Source organism: Coccomyxa subellipsoidea (assembly GCF_000258705.1).
Source record: "Coccomyxa subellipsoidea C-169, whole genome shotgun sequence".
NCBI classification, from domain to species: domain Eukaryota; kingdom Viridiplantae; phylum Chlorophyta; class Trebouxiophyceae; family Coccomyxaceae; genus Coccomyxa; species Coccomyxa subellipsoidea.
Genome location: NW_005178039.1, coordinates 1,739,285 through 1,757,993, shown reverse-complemented (window position 1 = coordinate 1,757,993; position 18,709 = coordinate 1,739,285). Strand labels below are relative to the sequence as shown.

Sequence of the window (18,709 nt, the reverse complement as noted above, 5' to 3'; positions counted from 1 at the left end):
TTATGTATCATATTGTGGTTCTGCGCAGGAGCTGGCTGTCAGGCTCCAGCGACGAGGAGGGGAGCCTGTCGGAGGGGCGTGTCCCCTCTGCGCCCTCCTCGGACAGCGGCGCCACCAGCCTGCTGGACACGGTGCTGCTGGCGGAGTGGGAGGACCGCGCGGAGCAGGGCCTTTTCCGCTACGATGTCACCGCGTGCCCCACCAAAGTCGTGCCCGGCGCCTACGGCTTTGTCGCCCAGTTCAACGAGGGCCGCGGCTCCAAGAAGCGCCCCACCGAGTTCTGCGTTGACCAGGTGCGCTCCTTCAATGGCCCTTTTTCTTGCAAGCCTTTCAGTTCTTGCAAGCCTTTCAGTGCCACCAGTGCCTGGTGAGAGAAAGTTGAATCAGGTGGCGCTCCTGCATTGGTCCTCTCATTCATATGCATCCGTACGTCAACTATGCATGGCCAAATGGAATTGACTACCCGAGGGCCAGGGAGAGCCAGGAGTCCACCCACTTGTGAGGAGGTCCCCGCAAAAGTAACATGCCAGGATATGGCCTGCCCAATTCACAATTTGATCCGACTTCTGTGGCGTGCTCCGCAGGTGGTGCAGCGCTTCGACAACGGCAAGTTCAATTTCACCAAGGCGCTGCAGAAGGAGGTGCTGTTCCAGTTTGAGGCGGCGGACATGTCCTCCAAGGGGTCGGCCTTCCTGCCCCTGGCGCCGGTGTCGGGGTCGCCCAACCTGGTCTTCATCAACGTGAGCCCCATCGAGTACGGGCATGTGCTGCTCGTCCCGCGCGCTCTAGACCGCCTGAACCAGCTGGTGCAGCCGGACACGCTCAAGCTGGCGCTGCAGTTCGCGCACGAGGCGGCCAACCCGTACTTTCGCCTCGCCTTCAACTCCCTGGGGGCCTACGGCACCGTCAACCACCTCCACTTCCAGGTGCGCCGGCGCTCCTTACTCCTGCGAGACTGGGTGTGGCATATTTACGCCAGTCTGCAGGTAATGAGGGATTGTTTCTGTAGTGGTGTACTGACGAGTCCATGACCAAGCAGCCAGCAAGCCCAGCACTGCAGACGCAAATAATACTAATCTGCAGGCAAACACTTGAAGTGTGCTGAAACTCTGAACTGGTTCAATCTGATACTACCTCTGTAAGGTATGGTCTTCCTCTTGATACGCGTTTGCTGACAGTTTTCTGGTGAATATGTGCAGGCGTACTACATGGCTGCACCATTCGCTGTAGAGCGTGCGCCGACCGTTGACTTGTGCTGCCTGAGGAAGTACCGCCACGTGCGCGTGGCCATGCTCGCAGACTACCCGGTAAGACTGCTGGGCTTTTTGTCAATGATCCTATGTTGTTTCTGGTCTAAAGTGTGATAATGAGGCTCATGCGCATGCAAGCAGTGCCCTGATGGGTGCACATGCCTGCAGGTGTGCGGGTTGGTGTTTGAGGCGAGCGACTCGATCGATGAGCTGGCGTCGGTGGTGGGAGAGGCGTGCCAGCGGCTGAGCGCAGCCAACATCCCTCACAACCTGTTTGTGGTGGACTGCGGCCAGCGCATCTTCCTCTTCCCCAACGCATTCGCCCGCGCCAAGGCAAAAGGCCTGGTGCCCGAGGATTTGTTGGACAGCCAGGTGCAACATCTCGTACACCCGTATTACCAAATGTGAAATATCAAAAAAGAACCATGCTTCAAGTGTTGTGAGGAGGCAGTTAAAGCTGCATCTCTCATCTGGCTTGTTTTGGTGCAGGTTGACCCAGCTGCGTTTGAGATCAGCGGTCACATCATCTACAAGCGCAGCCAGGACTATGAGCATGTCAGCCAGGACGCCGTGTGGCGTCTGCTGTCCTATGCCTCATACTCAGAAGCAGATGTTCTGGAAATGGCGCGCAAGGTGCTGGCAGTGTAGGGGAGCAGTCTAGGGGATTGGGCCCGCAGCGCATTCAGCATTCATCAAATAAATGCAATTGTTGTTTAGCATCAGCCTCTCAGGATTGTGTTCTTGGCTTGCCTGGCACAGCAATGCTGGAATTTATAGCAGGGTCTGTCTTTGACAATATTATGATGTCTAGCCAGTGGCAGCCATCATTGACTTGGGTTTGCTTCCATGTACACGGATGTGTTTGCTTCCAGATTATTGTCCAACGCAGACAGCAGGTAGCGCTGAAAGCAGGAAGCACTGAAAGTTTTGAGAATTGAATATTGGGCGTTGCGCATTGCTCCTGGCTCAGGATTGGATGTCTAGCACCCATGGTCAGCAGGTTTTGTGTGTTGTCCAATACTGGGATTGGGTCTCAATTTCTTGAAACACCAGCCATGTTGACCGAATATTTATACAAATCAGACTCAACACTGTAGTGGCACTAGCAAAGCCTTTCCCTAGGACGTCCCCACCAGGGACTGGCACTGCGGTATAGACCAATGGCTGATAAGACCTCAGTGCGACGTGGCATTTTCATTACCCAGCAGGGCACACCTTTGTTGATGTCAACAGCAGCACTACATTCAGGTCCAGCAGACCCGCACAAGGAAGCTGCATCACAGCTTCTCCCTTGAGGAGCAGGATATGTGACGTCAATCAAGACCTTCAATATCGAAGAGGCAGAATTCCAAATCTTAGAAGGAAGAGGGCGATCCTGTCTTCATTTCGATCATCGCATAGGATGCTTTCATTGCAGGTGCACATTTGCTGCACCGTTCTGTGTGATGCTACTTACACTGCAGCAGGTTTTGACATCAGCTGATACTTTGTACGCCGATTGGGCAAGGAATTCTGACAGAAAGGGCAAACTCAACGTGAACAACTCTTTCAGTCATATCTATCCTAGTCTTGATCTATCCAGGAATGAGGAGTGCTCAGAGATCTTAAACGATCTGACGAATCGAGCAGTGTCTGGAGCACGCTGTTGCGTCGATACTGTGCGTGTTGAACAATTGAAAGGACTACATGCATTCAGGGAGCACAATATCACCACAGCGGCTGAGTGCTTCACAAGGTCGCTTGCATTCCTAGACGAGAGCAAGGCCCAGTTCAGCACAGTAGCAGCTGAGCTCTACAGCAGCCGCGCTCTGTGCCTGATATGGCTGGAGCGTCAAGCACATGCTGTGCAGGACTGCGACCTGGCCCTCAATCACAAGCCAGACAGTGACACAGCCCATTTTCGGAAGGCGGTTGCCCTGAGCAAGCTAGGCAGATTGCATGAAGCCGTGCAGCATGCCAGGAGTGCACACGACATCAGCCAGTCTTCTGGGGCACACAATGTTGGCCAGGACGCAGCACGCTTCATGCATGATCTGGAGCAGAGGGTTGCATCATCGGTTTTTCAGGGATCCACACCAAAACAGCCACAATTCAGCGCGAGGAATCCCATGCTCGAGGTCAGGGAGACTGCTTCAGAGGGGCGCGCATTGGCTTTAGCTGACCAGCAAAGGGCCGAGGCGGGGGCACTGTTGTTGGCGGAGGAGGCTTGTGTATTCACAGTATGCAAGTCGCACCGAAGACAGGCATGCATGTCTATGTCGCAGCAAATTATCACTCCTGATGCATGCATGCCGAAGCCTTCATAGCTTGCATACGCCTCTTCATGCGGCACTGATGACCGCAGGTGTGCCACTACTGCCTGGAAGCCCTGCCGCCGTACGCAGGCATCCCATGTCAGGCATGTCCGCTGGCGTGGTACTGCTGTGCGCAGCACAGGGCACTGGATGCACATCATGGAGGGGCGTCCTGTGGTGTGCCCTGGCCGGTCCTGCTGCCAGAGCAGCTGGTGCTGGCCACAAGGCTTGCTGTTGTTGCGCAGGTGGACCCCTCGCTAGCATTTTATTCTGAGCATCTTGATGCACCCCCATGCATATATTCCGATTTCTTCCGCACATGCTCAGCAACTGCCTCATGAACAGTGATGAGGCGATCAATCAGCAAGTCATCCATTGCTTGCTGTAGGTCACAAGCCGGGACCTTGTAGCAGGCCTGGAGACGCATGTGGGTGATGTACCCAGTCATCAATTGTTCCAGGAGGCTGTGATGTGTTTCATCGCGGCTGCCTGCGCCGGCCTGGAGCCACAGCTTGTACTCAAGGCGTATCGACAGGTGACCGCCGAGGCACTTTCACCATGTGCATCTTTTGCTGCGCTCCTGCTCAATGAAGGTTCTTTTGCTTGCGGATTTAGATTTGGGCATGTCAGCAATATGGTGCAAATGTGTATAAACAGGTGGTCATCAATGCGATAGCGATAACGCCTGCGGAGCACGCGAGCGCAGAGGACCGCATGGGCCTTGCGATCTACCCGCGGGCAGCCATGCTGAACCACGCATGCTCGCCAAATGTGGCAGCTGCCTTTGCAGGCACTCGCCTCCACATCTGCGCCACGTCAGACCTCCCGCCTGGCACCACCTTGCGCTTCTGTTATGGGCCCCAGGTAGACAAGTCTCCTTGATGGACATGGTCCCCAGCTATCAAATCTGTGTGAACAAGGGATCAAGGCCCAATCTTTCAATCTGAACGAGGGCATGATGAGGTGTTCACACTGTGCAAGGACATAGGAGGCCAACGAAGTGACAGCTAGTGTGCCTGGTGCTGACAGGCTGGGGAAAGCATCAGGGAGGTGCGGCTGAGGCAGCTGAAGGAGCAGTATCACTTCTGGTGCCGCTGCAGCGCCTGTGAGGCCAGCTACTCAGGCGTCCAAGAAGCCGCAATGATCGGCATGAAGTGCAGGCTGTGCAATGGGCCGGTGGTGCCGTCCATTGGGTGCTCTGCTGGGCTTTGCAGCCTGCAAGAGCTACCGAGTGGCCTTGCTGAGTCAGGCAGGTGTTACAGGTGGGTCCTTGTCATGATCTGTGATACTTAGATCTATGCAGAAATAGTTCCTGGTTTCCCCACCGAGTTGTGCAGTGACAGATGCCATGCCATGCTGCGGCACTTTTGCAGCAAGGAGGGCTCCAAACTGAGCTGGGAATGTGGTTGTCTTTGGGCAGGTGCGGTGCAGAGATGAGTTCTGAAGAGCAAATCGAGCGGATGGCACGACTCTCCCAGGCCGACGCCGCATTTGCCAGCGCTTGCTTGTCGCTGGCGCAGCACAGCGCTGTTTCCGCTGAGACCCTCCAGTCGATGCACTTCTGCCTGGAGGTGCCTCCTCCCCCCTTTGCGATTAAAATGGTGACTCTGTCATTGTCACTCACGGCTGTGCGACTCTTTCAAGATCCAACTAGACTGGTTGCCCATGAAAGGTCTTGCCTGATCCAAGGTGTCAATATGGCTTTGAGAGTCAGCAGGGACAGTTTGAATTTGATAGCAATTCTGAGTGTCACACCATTGAGTTGTCTCGAGTACCGTTCGCTGCTGATAAGCATTGGCCTTTTTTCTGACGGCGCTATGAATGACTTGTCTCAGGTGCAGGAGGTCTTGCTGGTGACCAGCAACCAAGTGCTCGGGCGCACGCATGATGCTCTTGCCAGGGCATATGGACCGCGTGGAGATACGGAGAATGCTATGCTGCACGCTCAAAAGGCCCTGGACATCGTCAGGTCAAATTATGGCGATGGCCATCTGGTCGTGGCCCACCAGCGCAGGCGTCTGGAACTCCTGGCAGCAGGCCTGTGAAGTATTGCTCCTGAATTCATTTCGAAAATGCAGAAAGGACTTGAATGACATGCTTTTGTGGACATGCTCGGGATGTATCAGTCCTGGTGCCACACAGTGAGGGGCATGCATGCTGGAAAAATCAGTCTTGGTTACATGTGTGGCTGAATTTGAGGTCACAGCTGCAAGCCTGTAGTGTCACACGGTGTTGGTTATACATTACTTATCTAAAGTGCAGGAGGCACTTTACATCATGTCGGAATTGAAGGCTGGCATGACCTTAAAGCTTTACAGTGATTTTCACTTGTGAAAGAGGTGAATTTCAAACGATACATTCCAGAATCATCCATGATGGCCGCCAGGGCGGGCCGGCGCCCGGAGCCGATGGGGTATCCGATCTGAGTCAGGTACTGCACCGTGCAAATTCTTACATTACGTCTGCCAATATTGGCAGACGTGTTCACATGCATTAATGGCTTGTTCACATCTGAGAATTAGCTAATAGTGGCCGCAGGCCGAGTCAAGAAATCTGCTTGGACCCTCAATTGAGTGACGGTCACCACATCTTTTTCCAACTTTTGGAAGCCTGGGGCCCGGAAGTTAGATCTAGTCTTGACATTGGAAGTTTTGTCATGATCACACCCCCGGGGCGGTGCTAGTCTGCCATGGTGGTGCATGCCCGGTTGTAGCTAAGGTAGGTTGCATGCAAGTGATCTGAATCTGCAGGCTTTATTGAATCAGTCACCAGGGGCTTGGCTGGCTCTGAGCCACTACCACGAACACTCGCTTTTCTTGAGGACCGCATGATCCGGCCATGTCAGCATGATAAAGTTCGGAACGGCGAATCACCCTGCGATTCACTTGTGGGATTATTGCGGTCCGCTCTGTGAGGTCCTCTGACCACTAGATGTCTTTCGGGAAAATCTTCGCCCAGCTCGATCATGCAGCCAGTCTAGAGCCGCGCTTGGAGCCTCAGACCCTCATGGCGTGCACAGCGGCGACGCTGGCACCGGCTCCTGCCCCGGAGCGGGAGGCTTGCGCGGATGTGGACACAATGGCGATGAGAAAGAACTTCTGCAGCAGCTCGCCCGAGGCGCAGGGAGACAAGGTGAGCGCTGTTTCTGGGACGGAGAAGCAAATCGAGCTTTTTGGGGTCGGGTTGGCCGCGGGGACAGCTGTTGCGGGCGGCCTCCCACCTACCTTTTTCGCCTTTTTGGCTCCGCTGCAAAAAGCGGGCCCGAACCCGGGGGCGCCTGCTGCGGCCTTTAGCTAGGCGGGTGCAGCGAGGCCATGTAACAGGGGTGGATGATGAGCTCTGACTCGCAGGCGACGGCCTGCAACGAGAGCGGAAGCCCTGAGGCGAGGGATGCGGACGCGGGCGCATCTTCTGGCGAGAGCAACACTGAAAAGGCAGCGGACGGGCTCGGCAACAAGCAGCCCGGCAGCAAAGTGGCCAGCACGGCGCTCACGACGGACCCAAGCAGCCTGGCGCACGCGGGCGATGGGGGAGCCGGCGAGAACGCCCACCTGGGCAGCAGGGAGGGCAAGGGAGACAAGTCGATGAAGCTGCCGAGGCCGGAGGGCATCGCCCGCTGCCCGCGCTGCGACAGCGAGGACACCAAGTTCTGCTACTACAACAACTACAACGTCAAGCAGCCCAGATACTTCTGCAAGGTACAGCCCCCCCACCCAGGCGGCAGGCCCTTCCCACATCTGTAATCCACACATGGACTGGGTAGACAGAGACTCTGCCTCAGCTGGATGCATGCTGTTCGATCGATGTGCCAGACAGTCGTTTAATATCCTGGCGCAGCCTCCTGAATGTGTGCAAGGATATAATCTAGTGTGCCTGCTCTGTGGATGGTTTCTGGAAGGACATGATCGGGGCACAGGAACTGAAGCCGCGCATAATGTTTCTCGCAGGCGTGCCAGCGGTACTGGACGGCGGGGGGCACGCTGCGCAACGTGCCTGTGGGAGCCGGGCGGCGCAAGAACAAGAACGCGGCGGCAGGGGAGAAGCAGAAGGGCAAGGTGGCGATCAGCGAGGGGCTGGACACCAGCGGGTATGTGCCCTTCGGGCCTCTGCTCGGCCTGGACCAGGGCCTGGGCTACCCCGGCTCGGTCGGCGCGGCCGGCAAGGGCGCGCTCGGCCCGTTCATGCCCACGCTGCCGCAGCTCGGCGCGCTGGCGTACCCGCCGGTGGACCCCTCCATGGCGGCCGCCGCGGCCGCCGCGCTGCCGTCCCGGCTGGCGACCGGCATGAACCCGGCGCAGTTCTGTGCGCAGCCGTCGACCAGCCAACGCAGCAGTCAGGCGGCCGCCGAGGACGGCAGCCGCAATGGCCGGCGCGTGCGCATGCGCAAGAACGACGGCGAGGCCGCGCGCCCGGCCGACAGCTCGCAGCACGGCAGCGCCAGCACCGCGACCGAGATGCCGTGCGCGGCGGCGGGCGGCATGGCAAGGATCAGGGGAGTAGGAGGCGGCGAGCAGTGCATGAGCGGCGGGATGGGGGACGCTTCGGGAGGCGCTGGCGGCCTGTTGAGCTTCCAGCCATTCCAGGGCCCGAGCTTCGCTGGCGCCAGCGGCGGTTATGGTCAGCCGGCGATGAGCAGCCCCATGACGGCGGACTGGTACAGCATGGCGGCGGCTGCTGGGCAGCAGCAGGCCGCGGCCCAGCAGCAGCTACAGTACCAGGCAGCGGCAGCGATGCAGGCGCAGGCCCTGCAGGCGGCCGCAGCCGGCTGGAGCCAGGGCAGCAACCCTTACATGTCCGGCCTCTGCTTTCCCTACAACTTCTACAGCGCCAACCCCCAGCTTGCCGCCGCATACGCCAGGTCAGCTGCACGCCCATCTCACAGACAACATCCAGTTTTGCATCGTGTGTCGGCCTGCTGATGTGAGGCAGGAAGCTGAAGAGTGCCAAATTGCAATTGAAATGGGCATGCAGCTGAGATGTGTGTCTGTTGCACTGCAGCCTGGGCGGCCCGCAGTGGAACCCCATGGACGTGGCGGCAGCGCAGGCGCCCGTGCACGGCAATGTTGGGACCGGGGGAGCCCCCGCGCCATCGCTGCAGTCTGGGCAGCAGGTCTGGGGTGGCGGCCAGGCGCAGGGCTGGGGCAATGGCGCCAGCAATCAGCAGATCGGGGCCGGCGGCGGAGGCCAGATCGGGGGCTGGCAGGTGTGGCCCGGCCAGGGCAGCGAGATGTCCGGCGGCGAGGGGCAGCCGGCCGCAAGCCAGCAGTCCAAGGCGCAGCACCAGCAGCAGCAGCAGCAACACCAGCATCACCAGCACCACAACGGTGTCAAGCAGCAGCAGGATGATCAGCGCTTCACACCGTCAGGAATGCCCTTCCTGCACGGCGCCAACAGCAGCCTGCTCAGCGGGAACAGCGGCAGCAGCGCCCACACAGTGGGCCAGGGCGAGCTGGCGCCCAAACGGCTGCATCACCAGACGCACTCCATTGACACTGCCGGCTAGGGGCTGAGCGCAGAGCGGGAAGAGGAGGTTGCACCAGACGTTTCAAGACAGCAGCAAGAGATACTTGTCCGCAAGACTGATGAACACTGATGTGTCACATTGATGAGTTGGTTTTTGTTGCTGCACTGTACAAGTTTCCCAGATTTTGTCTCGCTCCAATTCTTGTTCGAGTCTGGAACACAAGGCCGCGTGAAAGAACTCATAGATCCAGCTGCACCATTATGATCGCAGGCCCTTCTCGGATGAGTATAGCCCCGGAAGCCTCAAAATTTGTTCCTGGTCTTTGGAGCATGCAGTGTTTAAATACGATGAGGCTGCCTCATCCTGTGCTTTTGGAGCACAAGAAAAGGCGCTGAGGTCCTGCATGCGAGGTCATCTTTTCCTTTCTGGCAACACTGGTTCATGATAGGCCTCTCTCTTGGTCTCTTTAACATGACACACAAGTGGAAGCAACTGCATTGCATGAGTATGAACTGGTGGCACGACTGGTCATTTGAGCCTGCCGACTTGACTTGGCCTGAATCGACTTTGTGTGATGCTTTTTATGTGACTCTTGATTTTCTGTTGCTGCACTTTATCAGCTATATATACTCCCGCTACTGTGAATGATAAAGGGAGGCCATGATAAGATGATTGCTAGGTGCCGTCTTGCATGAGTGATAAATCAGCTAGAAGCCTTCAAGGACATTGGTGCTTACCTTGGCTGCTGTACCATATTGGGATCCCAAGGAAGTGTCAATGTAATGGAATGATCTAACAAACTCACAAGCTGATCCGGTGCTGGTCATTGTGTGTCAGTAACGCTTTATGAAAACAAGACACAAAAGAGTAATCATAACAAGTAGACGGACAATGCAGCTGGCTGACAAAAAATGTGCATGGCTGCCTACGCAAGCAGGGCATGTCAAGCATTCTCAGTTGAAAACGAGTACAGTCTGACTCTCGTCTGCTTTCTCATTCGCCAGCTTTGCTCTGGCCTCCTTCAGATCCCTCAGCTTCATCATCCTCCTCTTCCTCCTGCATCACAGGCACGCTCACAATTGCTCCACCCACCAAAACGGACATCAAGCAAAGATGGCCAGGTGGTTTTGACTGACATGCATTGTGCCAAGGAAGCTCAAAGGGCCTGGGAGACAGGGGCAGACCAGGTCCAGAAGCACGATGCGTTGTAGACCTACGGGTGCGCATGCGACGCCGCGCGGCCCGCTGACGGCCAGCGGTGCAGCCGCCTGCGCGTGGCCCAGGCCCCGCTTGGCAAGCGCCTCAACCCCTAGCCGCACCCGTCCCGCCTCCTTGCCGGCCTGCACTCGCACAGCGCTGCATTTGATATCACTCTGAAGCTGTACTTCAGCAGTAGCTGGGGTGTGACATCCCATGTACCGCATGAGTGATGTCTGATACAAATGTTCTGCAATCTTGCTTTATAGGAGCAGGAAATGCAGTGAGGAGCAGAGAGCCAAGGATACCTGTGCGCTGTCACTGCCTGGTTGGTTTTCCGCATGTTGCATTGCATCTATTGGTAGGAGCACAAAGTGGGCCTCCTCCATGTCATCGCCGCTGCCGGCCAGGACTGCCAGGTGGTTCTCCTTGTAGAAGGCAATATCCGCAATGTGCCCCAGCCCCTCAACCTCAGCCACCGTGGGGACCACCTGTGCAGCCACCACATGACCCATGTGAAACGGTCTCCTCATATCTTCCTGCTGTATGCTCAGAAGCAAGGAAACAGACAATGCCAGGTTCCATCATACGAGCTGGACGTTCATGCACTCTTCCCAGGGCTGACGGGCATTTAGGAGTTGAGTAAGGAGCGACCTGCAGCGGACTGGGCTCCTCGCTGTTTCCCATGCAAATGTCTATAAACAGGAGGCTCTGCGCTGGGCCGCCCCCACCTGGCTCCGACAGGAAGCACATCCTCGCCACAGAGCGTCCACCCTGCATGCAGCAATACAGTGCTTGCTCTCAGCACTCACACCCTTGACCCACCTCACTATTGGTCCCATGAACAAGTCCCACAGGGCTGTATAGAAAATGGTTCAGCTCATCATGCGGACAGGCAGCGTGGGACGTCAGAGATGGGCTATGAGGCACCTGCGGCAGAGTGAAGGCAAGGCGGTGGGAGGGCTGGGGCAGGGTGGCGAGGCAGACGCTGAGCAGGGGCTGCATGCTGGGCGCCAGGCTGTGCTGTGCGCACTCCAGCACTCCCCGGCACTGCTGCGTCAGCGCGCCCAGCCCGTGTCGCAGCGATGTTCCCTCCGCTGCCGCGCAGCCGAACAGCCCCAGCAGCGCGCGCATGCCCGGCCGCTCTCCCGCCTGCAGCGGCGGCACCGCCTCCGGCCCCTGCACCAGCGATCTCACTGGTCCACAATGTTCCAGCTGGCCACCTTTGCTATGCAACAAGCTGCTTTCATACCATAGCTGCTTTCATGCCACAGAAAACATTGGCCGTGCCTTAGCGGATAGACCCACATTTGCCTTCTATTGCACAGGAGAAGCATCTTGAGTTGGGGAAGTCATGGGGAATTTCCAAATGAATGACGCCATCTCAGCACAACAAAACAGCAATGAATTCTGCATACAGCAATGGTGGGAACTGCAACATGGGTCCCGGCATGACGAAGGCGAGGGGCGACCTCGCAGCTGAGCTGGGGGCCGATGGCGTCGCGCCGGAAGGGCCCGCGGATGAAGGCGGCCAGCGCGTGAGGGTCGGCCCGGTACGCCGCGCCAGACGGGCCGGCCGGCAAGGCGTCATCGTTGACGTGCCGGCACAGCGTGAGCAGCCACGCAAACAGCGTGCGGTAGTGCGCGCCCACGCCCACGACCGCGCGCCGCAGCGCATCCGAGCGCAGCACCAGCGCATGCGCCGCCGCGGCCGCCTCCGCCACCGCCGACTCCTGTGCCCAACCACTGTCAGTCCTGGCTCCCCATACATATCTCAGGTCCTGAAGCAATTTGTCTTCTTGAGTTGAACATTGTCTGGCATGTTATACACTCAAGCTTGGCGAAGCACTTGTTATAACTGCACGCTTTTCCTGCCAGAGGCAAGGTGCATATGCAGACAAGCTCCATGTAAGGCTGCCATAATCCTACCCTTTGTAGGACTCGCCACATCCAAGCACGACCCAACCGACCATGGGCACTGCGCACAGTATTTGTACTGCCCCCCTCCAGCCGGGGCCACGCCCTTGTGACGTGCAAAGAAAAACAAAGAGGCTGGGAGGCGTGTGACCTGCAGGGTGAGGGGGGCCATCCAGGGGGAGCAGCGCGCGAGGCCGAGCGCATCACCCAGCTGCAGGGCGACCGCCTCCAGGCTGCACTGCACCTGGTCCACCAGCATGCGCGCCACCGACGCCACCGCGCCATCCACCGCCCTCGCCAGCCGCTTCAGATTCGCCTCACCTGGCAGCCAATACAGGTTCGCATTAGGGCCCTTCCATTGCGCATTGTTCTGTTCTTTCTTGCTTAGCCATGCTTGGCTCTGCCTAGGCGTCTCTTGGGCCCCCGACATGCTTCCCCTGTAGCGCATTTCATTGTTATTTCTTTCCTTTGTTCCCTCCAGCTCGATCATTAAGCCAAGAGAGAATGCAGGCTTCAAGACAGAGCGATGATGAGCAGATCGCATGGCAAGGCCGCGCTGAGTGAGGCATCACGTTCATCCAAAAGGGGCAGAAAGGGCAAAGGCACACCTAGGATGGCAGTGAGGAAGTGCTGCATGGCAGGGGTGAGGGCGCCGGCGGCCAGCGCTGCCAGCAGCTGATCCTCTGGGCTGCACTCTCTGCCGTAGCTGACCAGCAGCCCGCGAAACTCCTCCATCTTTGCATCCACCAACGCCATTGCACCCTGCCACTCCTTCTGCGCTGCTGCCACCGCGTCACTGCACCCTGGATCAACGCACACACTGCCTTGACAGGTGCATGACTTTCCTTTACCTGCAAATGTCAAGTCTGCACAACATGTGAATTGGGCGGACAGCAGAAGGAGGGGCCCTTACATTTTAGCAAGGCAGTGACGTGAGAAGCCAGGACAGCGATCCGCCTCAGCTCTGCAGTGCGCTGCCCAATGCAGCTTGTGTCATGGATCACGCAGCCAATCTGACCTGCAACTTACCAATTCTTTTTGGTGAGCATGTGCGTCAGCGCACCTGCCAACATAAGCTGACGCGGGAAGTGAGGTGGCATCTGTTACCTGAGGCCTTCTGGACAGAAATGGTGCATAGCCGGGACAGGTCGCGCGTCATCTCAGCCTGCGCGATGCAGCACAACATTATGGTCAGCTGGCATCTCCATTCAGGCCTTACAATCCGCTGCAGCAGCTGGCTCACTGACACCAGCCAGAGAAGGCAGGCGCTCACATGAAGAATGCGCGGCGCTGGCTGCTGCTGCACTGTGGCGCGATTTGGATCCGTGCCGGGCAGTGCAGCGCAGCCCAGCGAGAATGAGCCAAAGGCCAGCAGCCGCACGGCTGCGCTCTCATCGGCCGCACACAGCATGCTGAGGCGGGAGGGCATGTCAGGTAGGTCTGGAGGGTGGCCCTCCTGCGAAAAGGCGCCCTGCGCTCTGTCTGCCGGGCCCGCGTGAGCACTGTGACAGCATCGCGGCTCGGATCCTGCGGCAACCAGGGGAGTCCTGGCTGGCCTTGCGGCTGCCCCATCCTCCTCCGTCCATGACAAGTGCACGACCGGGGGCTCCTGCTCCCAGTCCTTCACCCGAGCCTCACCGTTCTCAACGTCCAAGAGCCAGATCCCTCCCCTCTGTGAACCGCATTGCAAGGGGTTATCATGACTGTGAAGAGCAGCACGAGCTCCCCCTGAACAGCATTTGGTATGCAGGGAAGGTACATGTCATCCCACCTGCATTGCGATGGCAAGGATTTTGCCATCAGGCTGCCAAGTGATCGCTGTGATCTTGCTGTCGGGAGCCAGCGCCCACAGCCGCTGCTTGTTGAGCCGGTTCACGCTCAGCTGACTGTCGCTCATGACCAGGGCCAGGAGATCCATGGTGGGACACCAGCTTGCCAGGACGACATCTGATGCCAAGCCTCTGTCTAGCAACTGCGTGAATGCCATCTTTTCTACTCAAGCATGCCCCAATCTTGATATCTTGTTTTGCCAATTTGTAAGGCCCATGCCTGGCCAAGGAGCCCTATGTTGGGGGTCCTTTATTTCTTGAGTCGTACTGGATTATTCATCTGTTCTTATCTCTGTTAGTTATGCAGAAGTGAAGCAAGTACAGAAGGACAGCTCCAGCTAGGAACAGAGCAGCACACTAAAGCTTTACTTAGTAGGACAGCTTTGTTATTAGATTTTAATATGGGTATAAAATTGTGTCATCGCGTATGATCTAATGCTTTCTTGCAACAAGCTGGCCGGTCCAATGCCCGTGCATGGATATGTACTGGCAGGTAAAACATGTGACCAACGCACTTCTTCATTACGAAGAAAGGGACACTTCACAAATGGATCATTTGCTAGGACTTCTCCTGCATCATCTGAAAGAAATTGCTCATTGGAAGCAATCCCTGCAATCGTTAGGGCTTGAAAAACCCTGCAGCTGAGCTGCCAGTGCTGGACTGAGTGTAAGTGTATATTTCTTTGTGCATTTCCTTTCGTAGTCGATCATAAAATTACTGATGAAGTCGTTGTGAGGTATTGTTTTGAAAGGAAGCTTGATGGGGAGCGGGAAAGCAAAGAAAACGCTGCTTGTCGATGACGAGGAGGAAGATACTAGTAACTTGGAAATAGCAGTAAACAAAGAATATGCATCTCGCTTTGAGGTATGGAACAACAAGTTCTGTAGATTGCATTTTTCTGCATTTTAATTAAAGGAGGTGTAATCGGTTTGCTGGTCCTAGCACACCAACCTCGTTGCCACTTCAGTGGATCATGAATGCACCGACCTGATCAATTCCTGATGTGGTACAGCATAACATGGAAAGGGCAAGATGGGACCGTCTGAAGTCTACCAACCCACGCCTAGCTGCCAAGATAGAGGCCAAGGCTAGTAAAGATGTCTTAGAAGCTGGAGACCCAGAGGAATCTGAATCGTCATCTGATGATGAAGACGAGGTGACTAGATTGTGAAGTCAACCCCAGTGACACTATCCTATTTGTGCGAAGAGCTGAGAGTCCTAAGCAGTGCTACTTGTCCTTACCAGGACGACGGGGACGCGGCCCTGCAGGACAACCAGACGTTCCTCAGTGTGCTCTCAAAGATCAAAAGCCGTGATCAAGCCCTGTATGATGGCAGCACAAAGCTGTTTCCAGACGAGCTCTCGGACGAGGAGGGCTCAGACAAGGACGCCCCTGCAGCGAAGGAGAGGCCAGCCCTCCTTAAGGATGTCCTGGCTCGACAGGTGTGGCCTCCTTCACTTTGTATTTGGATGGCAGCAGCTGTGTAATCTCTCCAATGCTGGCGGAGAAGTTCTGGTCCAGAAATTGTTGACCCCACATGGTGCTGCAGGCATTGATGGGAGAGGAGAGCACCAGTGATGAGGAAGACACTCGGATTGAGCCCAGAGGGCCAACCTATGTGGAGGAGCAGGAGCAGTTCCGAAGGTCCTTCCTTGAGGTGAATTGACTGTACACCGTGCTCTCGCATACGCTTTGCGTTGCACAGTGGTCAGCCCCTGTCCAGGGCTCACGGAAGGCTGCGGTGCACGCAGGAAGCATCCAAGGCTCTGGCAGCTGAGGGAGATGGGGACAAGGAATTCGGAGGCGTTCTGAAGAAGCAGAAGCGGAGGAGTGATGTGGCTGAGGACTTGGGCACGAGTGGGGATCCCAAGGAAGCACCAGAGAAGACGCAGGAGCTGCTGGACGCCTACTTTGGCAAGGATGACCAGCTGGCAGAGGATGAGCGCTTCCTGAAGCACTACATGCTCAACAAGGTCGACCCCCTGACTTCATCCTTGATGGCCACACTCCTTTCTGTCACATTCCTTTTCACACACAAGTTCAGTGTTGTCACATTGCGGAGCGGGCAGTGACTGGCTGTGGCGGGCGCGCAGGGATGGATTGACAAGGAGGACGAGCCGCTAGACGATGAAGACATAGGGGAGGACGCGGAGTACCTGGAGCAGGCCGAGCGATTTGAAGCGCGCTACAACCATCGCTTTGAGGTTGGCTTACCTGCTGGGATACACTCCCCTTTGACTGCATGCATGCCTCTCCTTCCATGATCAGTGGGCCCAATCAGGCCTGCTCACTTTATCCAGTTTTGATTAACTGGATTGCCATGGCACAATGAAGGTGTTAGTGAAAAGGCTCTTGATACGTCCGCTGAAGGGTGGGGTGCGGTGCAGGAGCCGGGCGCAGGGAGCGTGATAACGTATCCGCGCAACCTGGAGGGCGTCGTGCGCAAGAAGGATGACCGACGGCGCACAGCCCGGGAGGCGCGCGCCGAGCGCAAGGCCGCGGAAGTCACCGCCCTTGAGGAGGAAGTCAAGCGCCGCAAGGCCGAGAAACGACGCGAGCTCGACCAACGGTGCGCTGACGGCCCAGCCGGCTGCCTGCAGAATTTGGGAGCTTGTAATTCTCTGGCCTGTAGTGACCAGACGACCTTTAGGTGGGGTTACCTATTACAGCATGCATAGCAGGTTTGTGCAGAAGGCAAGCCTGGCTTGGTTGAAGGGGCACCACAGTCATTTGAGTAGTGAAGGAGAGGACATGGGCAGGAATACCATCACCTGCACCCGAGCAGGACATTTGTTGAATGGCGTAGGTATGGTGGGAATGTTGTGTGTAGCTCAACAGGTGGACTCCTTGTGGTTCACAGGCTGGACAGGATCAAGGATGCGTCTGGGGGCACTGTCACGAACAAGATGCTGCTGAAGATGCTGGGCAAGCAGGACTTTGACATGGAGGAGTATGACAGGGCCATGGCAGCCGCCTTTGACGACTCCTACTATGAGGTGGGCTTCACCTCAATGTGGCCTTACAGCAGCTGATCAACACCTGCATTCAGTTGGGTTTGTGAATTTCCAGATGACGCGACAGGTGTCACTAATAATGCATGAGAAAGCTTGCTGCTGCAGGCTGAGGATGAGGAGCTGGCTGTGGCAGCAGACGAGAGTGGCAGCGATGCTGCTGACGAGCCCGCCCTGGCAGATCTGCCTGAGATCGACCGGGATGAGGTGCGCAATCTTACGCCATGCAAATGATGAGATGGAATCTGTTGCCGCCTGGAGCTTGAAATATCGAGCAGGGAAACGGTATTATGATTTTTTTGAGGACCATTATACTGTATGCAGCTGTGATTGGACAATTATGCTGCAGGATGAGGAGGAGGCTGCAAGGGGGCTGCCGGCGCTGGAGGAGGAGAGGGTGGAGCTGACCCAGATGGTGGAGGAGTATGAGAAGCTGGATGCTGAGGACTTTGTGGGGGGCATGCCGACCCGCTTCCGCTACCGTGAGGTGTGCATCTCACCCCTCCAGGCATATATCCAGTTGATATGCTGCAGATGCGAAGCCGGGCTTGCACACATGCGCCTACTCTCCCCAACATCAAGCGTCCACCAAGGGTCTAAACTGCACATCCTGTAGCTGGTACTCACATATGGGGACAGTCCAGTTGTCACCCAAGACACCGACTTGGGGTGTCAAAAGCCTGCATGTTTGCAGCCTCTTGACTGTGCCGCGATAACTTACATGCAAGCGCTAAGTGTGCCTACGCGGCGCAGGTGCCGGCGGCGTCGTATGGGCTGAACATTCTGGAGGTGCTGCGGGCGCCGGAGAAGGACCTGAACCAGGTGGTGGGCATGAAGAAGCTGGCGCCCTACCGCGAGGACGGCGGCCTCGTCAGACCCAACTACGCCAAGCTGCGCCAGATGCAGGTGCTACTCCTTCTGATCGCACAGCACATGCTCTCAGTTCTGCTGTCCTTCCGTGAAAGCGGCACCTCGAGAGACGGGGGCTGGCTGTGCATCTCTGGCCCGAAGCGACGAATGCTATAACTGTGATGCTCCTCCCGCAATACTCGCTGCATTTGCTGTTGGGGTCAGCCATCCTGCCGAGTTTGCCTTTCAGTATTGAGCCTCAAGGGGATGCCGCATTGAAAGTTGTGTGGAAACACAGGAGGAGACTGAGGCGGCAGCGCAGCGCAAGCAGCAGCGGATGGAGAAGGCGAAGAGCTCAGTGAAGCTTAAGGCAGAGTTTCCTCGAAGTGGCGGTCAGGCGCCAGCCGCGGCAATTGCTGGTGGCAAACAGGCAATTGCAGCAACAGAGCCTGCCCAGCAGCCAAAGAAGAAGAGAAAGGCCGCCGTGGAAGAGGCTACTGCCCCTGCCAAACCGCACAAACCCGGCAAGAAAGCGCGCGTGGGAGAGGCACAGCAAGTGGCTCCAGATGTTGGGCGCACAGAGAGCAAGAAGCAGCAGCAGCAGTCAGAGTCACTCCCTGCTGACGATGCACTGGACAGCGAGGAGCTTCAGCCTGGCGTGCAGAAGGACGAGCAGGCAGCAGCCGCAAAGCAGCAATCCAGGCTGGCCTCGTTTGCAAAGCCCACGCTGGCCAAGCCGGACAAAGGCAAGGCCAAGAAGAGGAAGGAGGCGCAGCAACCGGCGCCTGCCATGCCCGAGGGGGTGCAGCTGACAAAGGCCCAGCGCAAAAACCTGTGGCGCCAAAAAAGGCGTGCAATGTTGAAGCAGGGCGAATGACGTTGACAGCACCCAAATT

General features: G+C 57.0%; 6 protein-coding genes across 6 annotated transcripts; 5 read left to right on the top strand and 1 right to left on the bottom strand.

The window, feature by feature from the left end:
• Window positions 1–2: 2 nt before the first annotated feature.
• Window positions 3–1,898, top strand: COCSUDRAFT_13851 (hypothetical protein; the record flags this gene model as incomplete). Its single annotated transcript, XM_005649794.1, has 5 exons — window positions 3–293; window positions 585–926; window positions 1,200–1,307; window positions 1,419–1,622; window positions 1,740–1,898. 5 exons carry the CDS (start codon window positions 3–5, stop codon window positions 1,896–1,898), a joined length of 1,104 nt encoding a protein of 367 aa, XP_005649851.1.
• Window positions 1,899–3,358: 1,460 nt separating this feature from the next.
• On the top strand, window positions 3,359–5,589 carry COCSUDRAFT_83627 (hypothetical protein; the record flags this gene model as incomplete). Its single annotated transcript, XM_005650107.1, has 7 exons — window positions 3,359–3,469; window positions 3,595–3,789; window positions 3,933–4,079; window positions 4,202–4,408; window positions 4,574–4,737; window positions 4,965–5,115; window positions 5,380–5,589. 7 exons carry the CDS (start codon window positions 3,359–3,361, stop codon window positions 5,587–5,589), a joined length of 1,185 nt encoding a protein of 394 aa, XP_005650164.1.
• Window positions 5,590–7,128: 1,539 nt separating this feature from the next.
• On the top strand, window positions 7,129–7,578 carry COCSUDRAFT_83626 (hypothetical protein; the record flags this gene model as incomplete). The annotated part of the gene is made up of 2 exons (XM_005650106.1): window positions 7,129–7,242; window positions 7,492–7,578. Coding segments are annotated over 2 exons (201 nt in total), but the record flags the coding sequence as incomplete, so codon positions are not given.
• Window positions 7,579–8,303: 725 nt separating this feature from the next.
• Window positions 8,304–9,802, top strand: COCSUDRAFT_32611 (hypothetical protein). The gene is made up of 2 exons (XM_005649793.1): window positions 8,304–8,402; window positions 8,543–9,802. Exons 1-2 carry the CDS (start codon window positions 8,335–8,337, stop codon window positions 9,045–9,047), a joined length of 573 nt encoding a protein of 190 aa, XP_005649850.1. The 5' UTR covers window positions 8,304–8,334; the 3' UTR covers window positions 9,048–9,802.
• Window positions 9,788–14,109, bottom strand: COCSUDRAFT_46664 (hypothetical protein; the record flags this gene model as incomplete). Its single annotated transcript, XM_005649792.1, has 11 exons — window positions 9,788–10,064; window positions 10,193–10,348; window positions 10,514–10,696; window positions 10,860–10,979; window positions 11,136–11,384; window positions 11,678–11,938; window positions 12,274–12,443; window positions 12,731–12,925; window positions 13,230–13,287; window positions 13,396–13,794; window positions 13,894–14,109. 11 exons carry the CDS (start codon window positions 14,107–14,109, stop codon window positions 10,002–10,004), a joined length of 2,070 nt encoding a protein of 689 aa, XP_005649849.1. The 3' UTR covers window positions 9,788–10,001.
• An 861-nt stretch (window positions 14,110–14,970) lies between these two features.
• Window positions 14,971–18,690, top strand: COCSUDRAFT_61527 (hypothetical protein; the record flags this gene model as incomplete). The annotated part of the gene is made up of 11 exons (XM_005649791.1): window positions 14,971–15,108; window positions 15,198–15,395; window positions 15,503–15,610; window positions 15,705–15,926; window positions 16,047–16,157; window positions 16,341–16,522; window positions 16,814–16,949; window positions 17,073–17,171; window positions 17,314–17,451; window positions 17,718–17,870; window positions 18,112–18,690. 11 exons carry the CDS (start codon window positions 14,971–14,973, stop codon window positions 18,688–18,690), a joined length of 2,064 nt encoding a protein of 687 aa, XP_005649848.1.
• Between the last annotated feature and the right edge of the window lie 19 nt (window positions 18,691–18,709).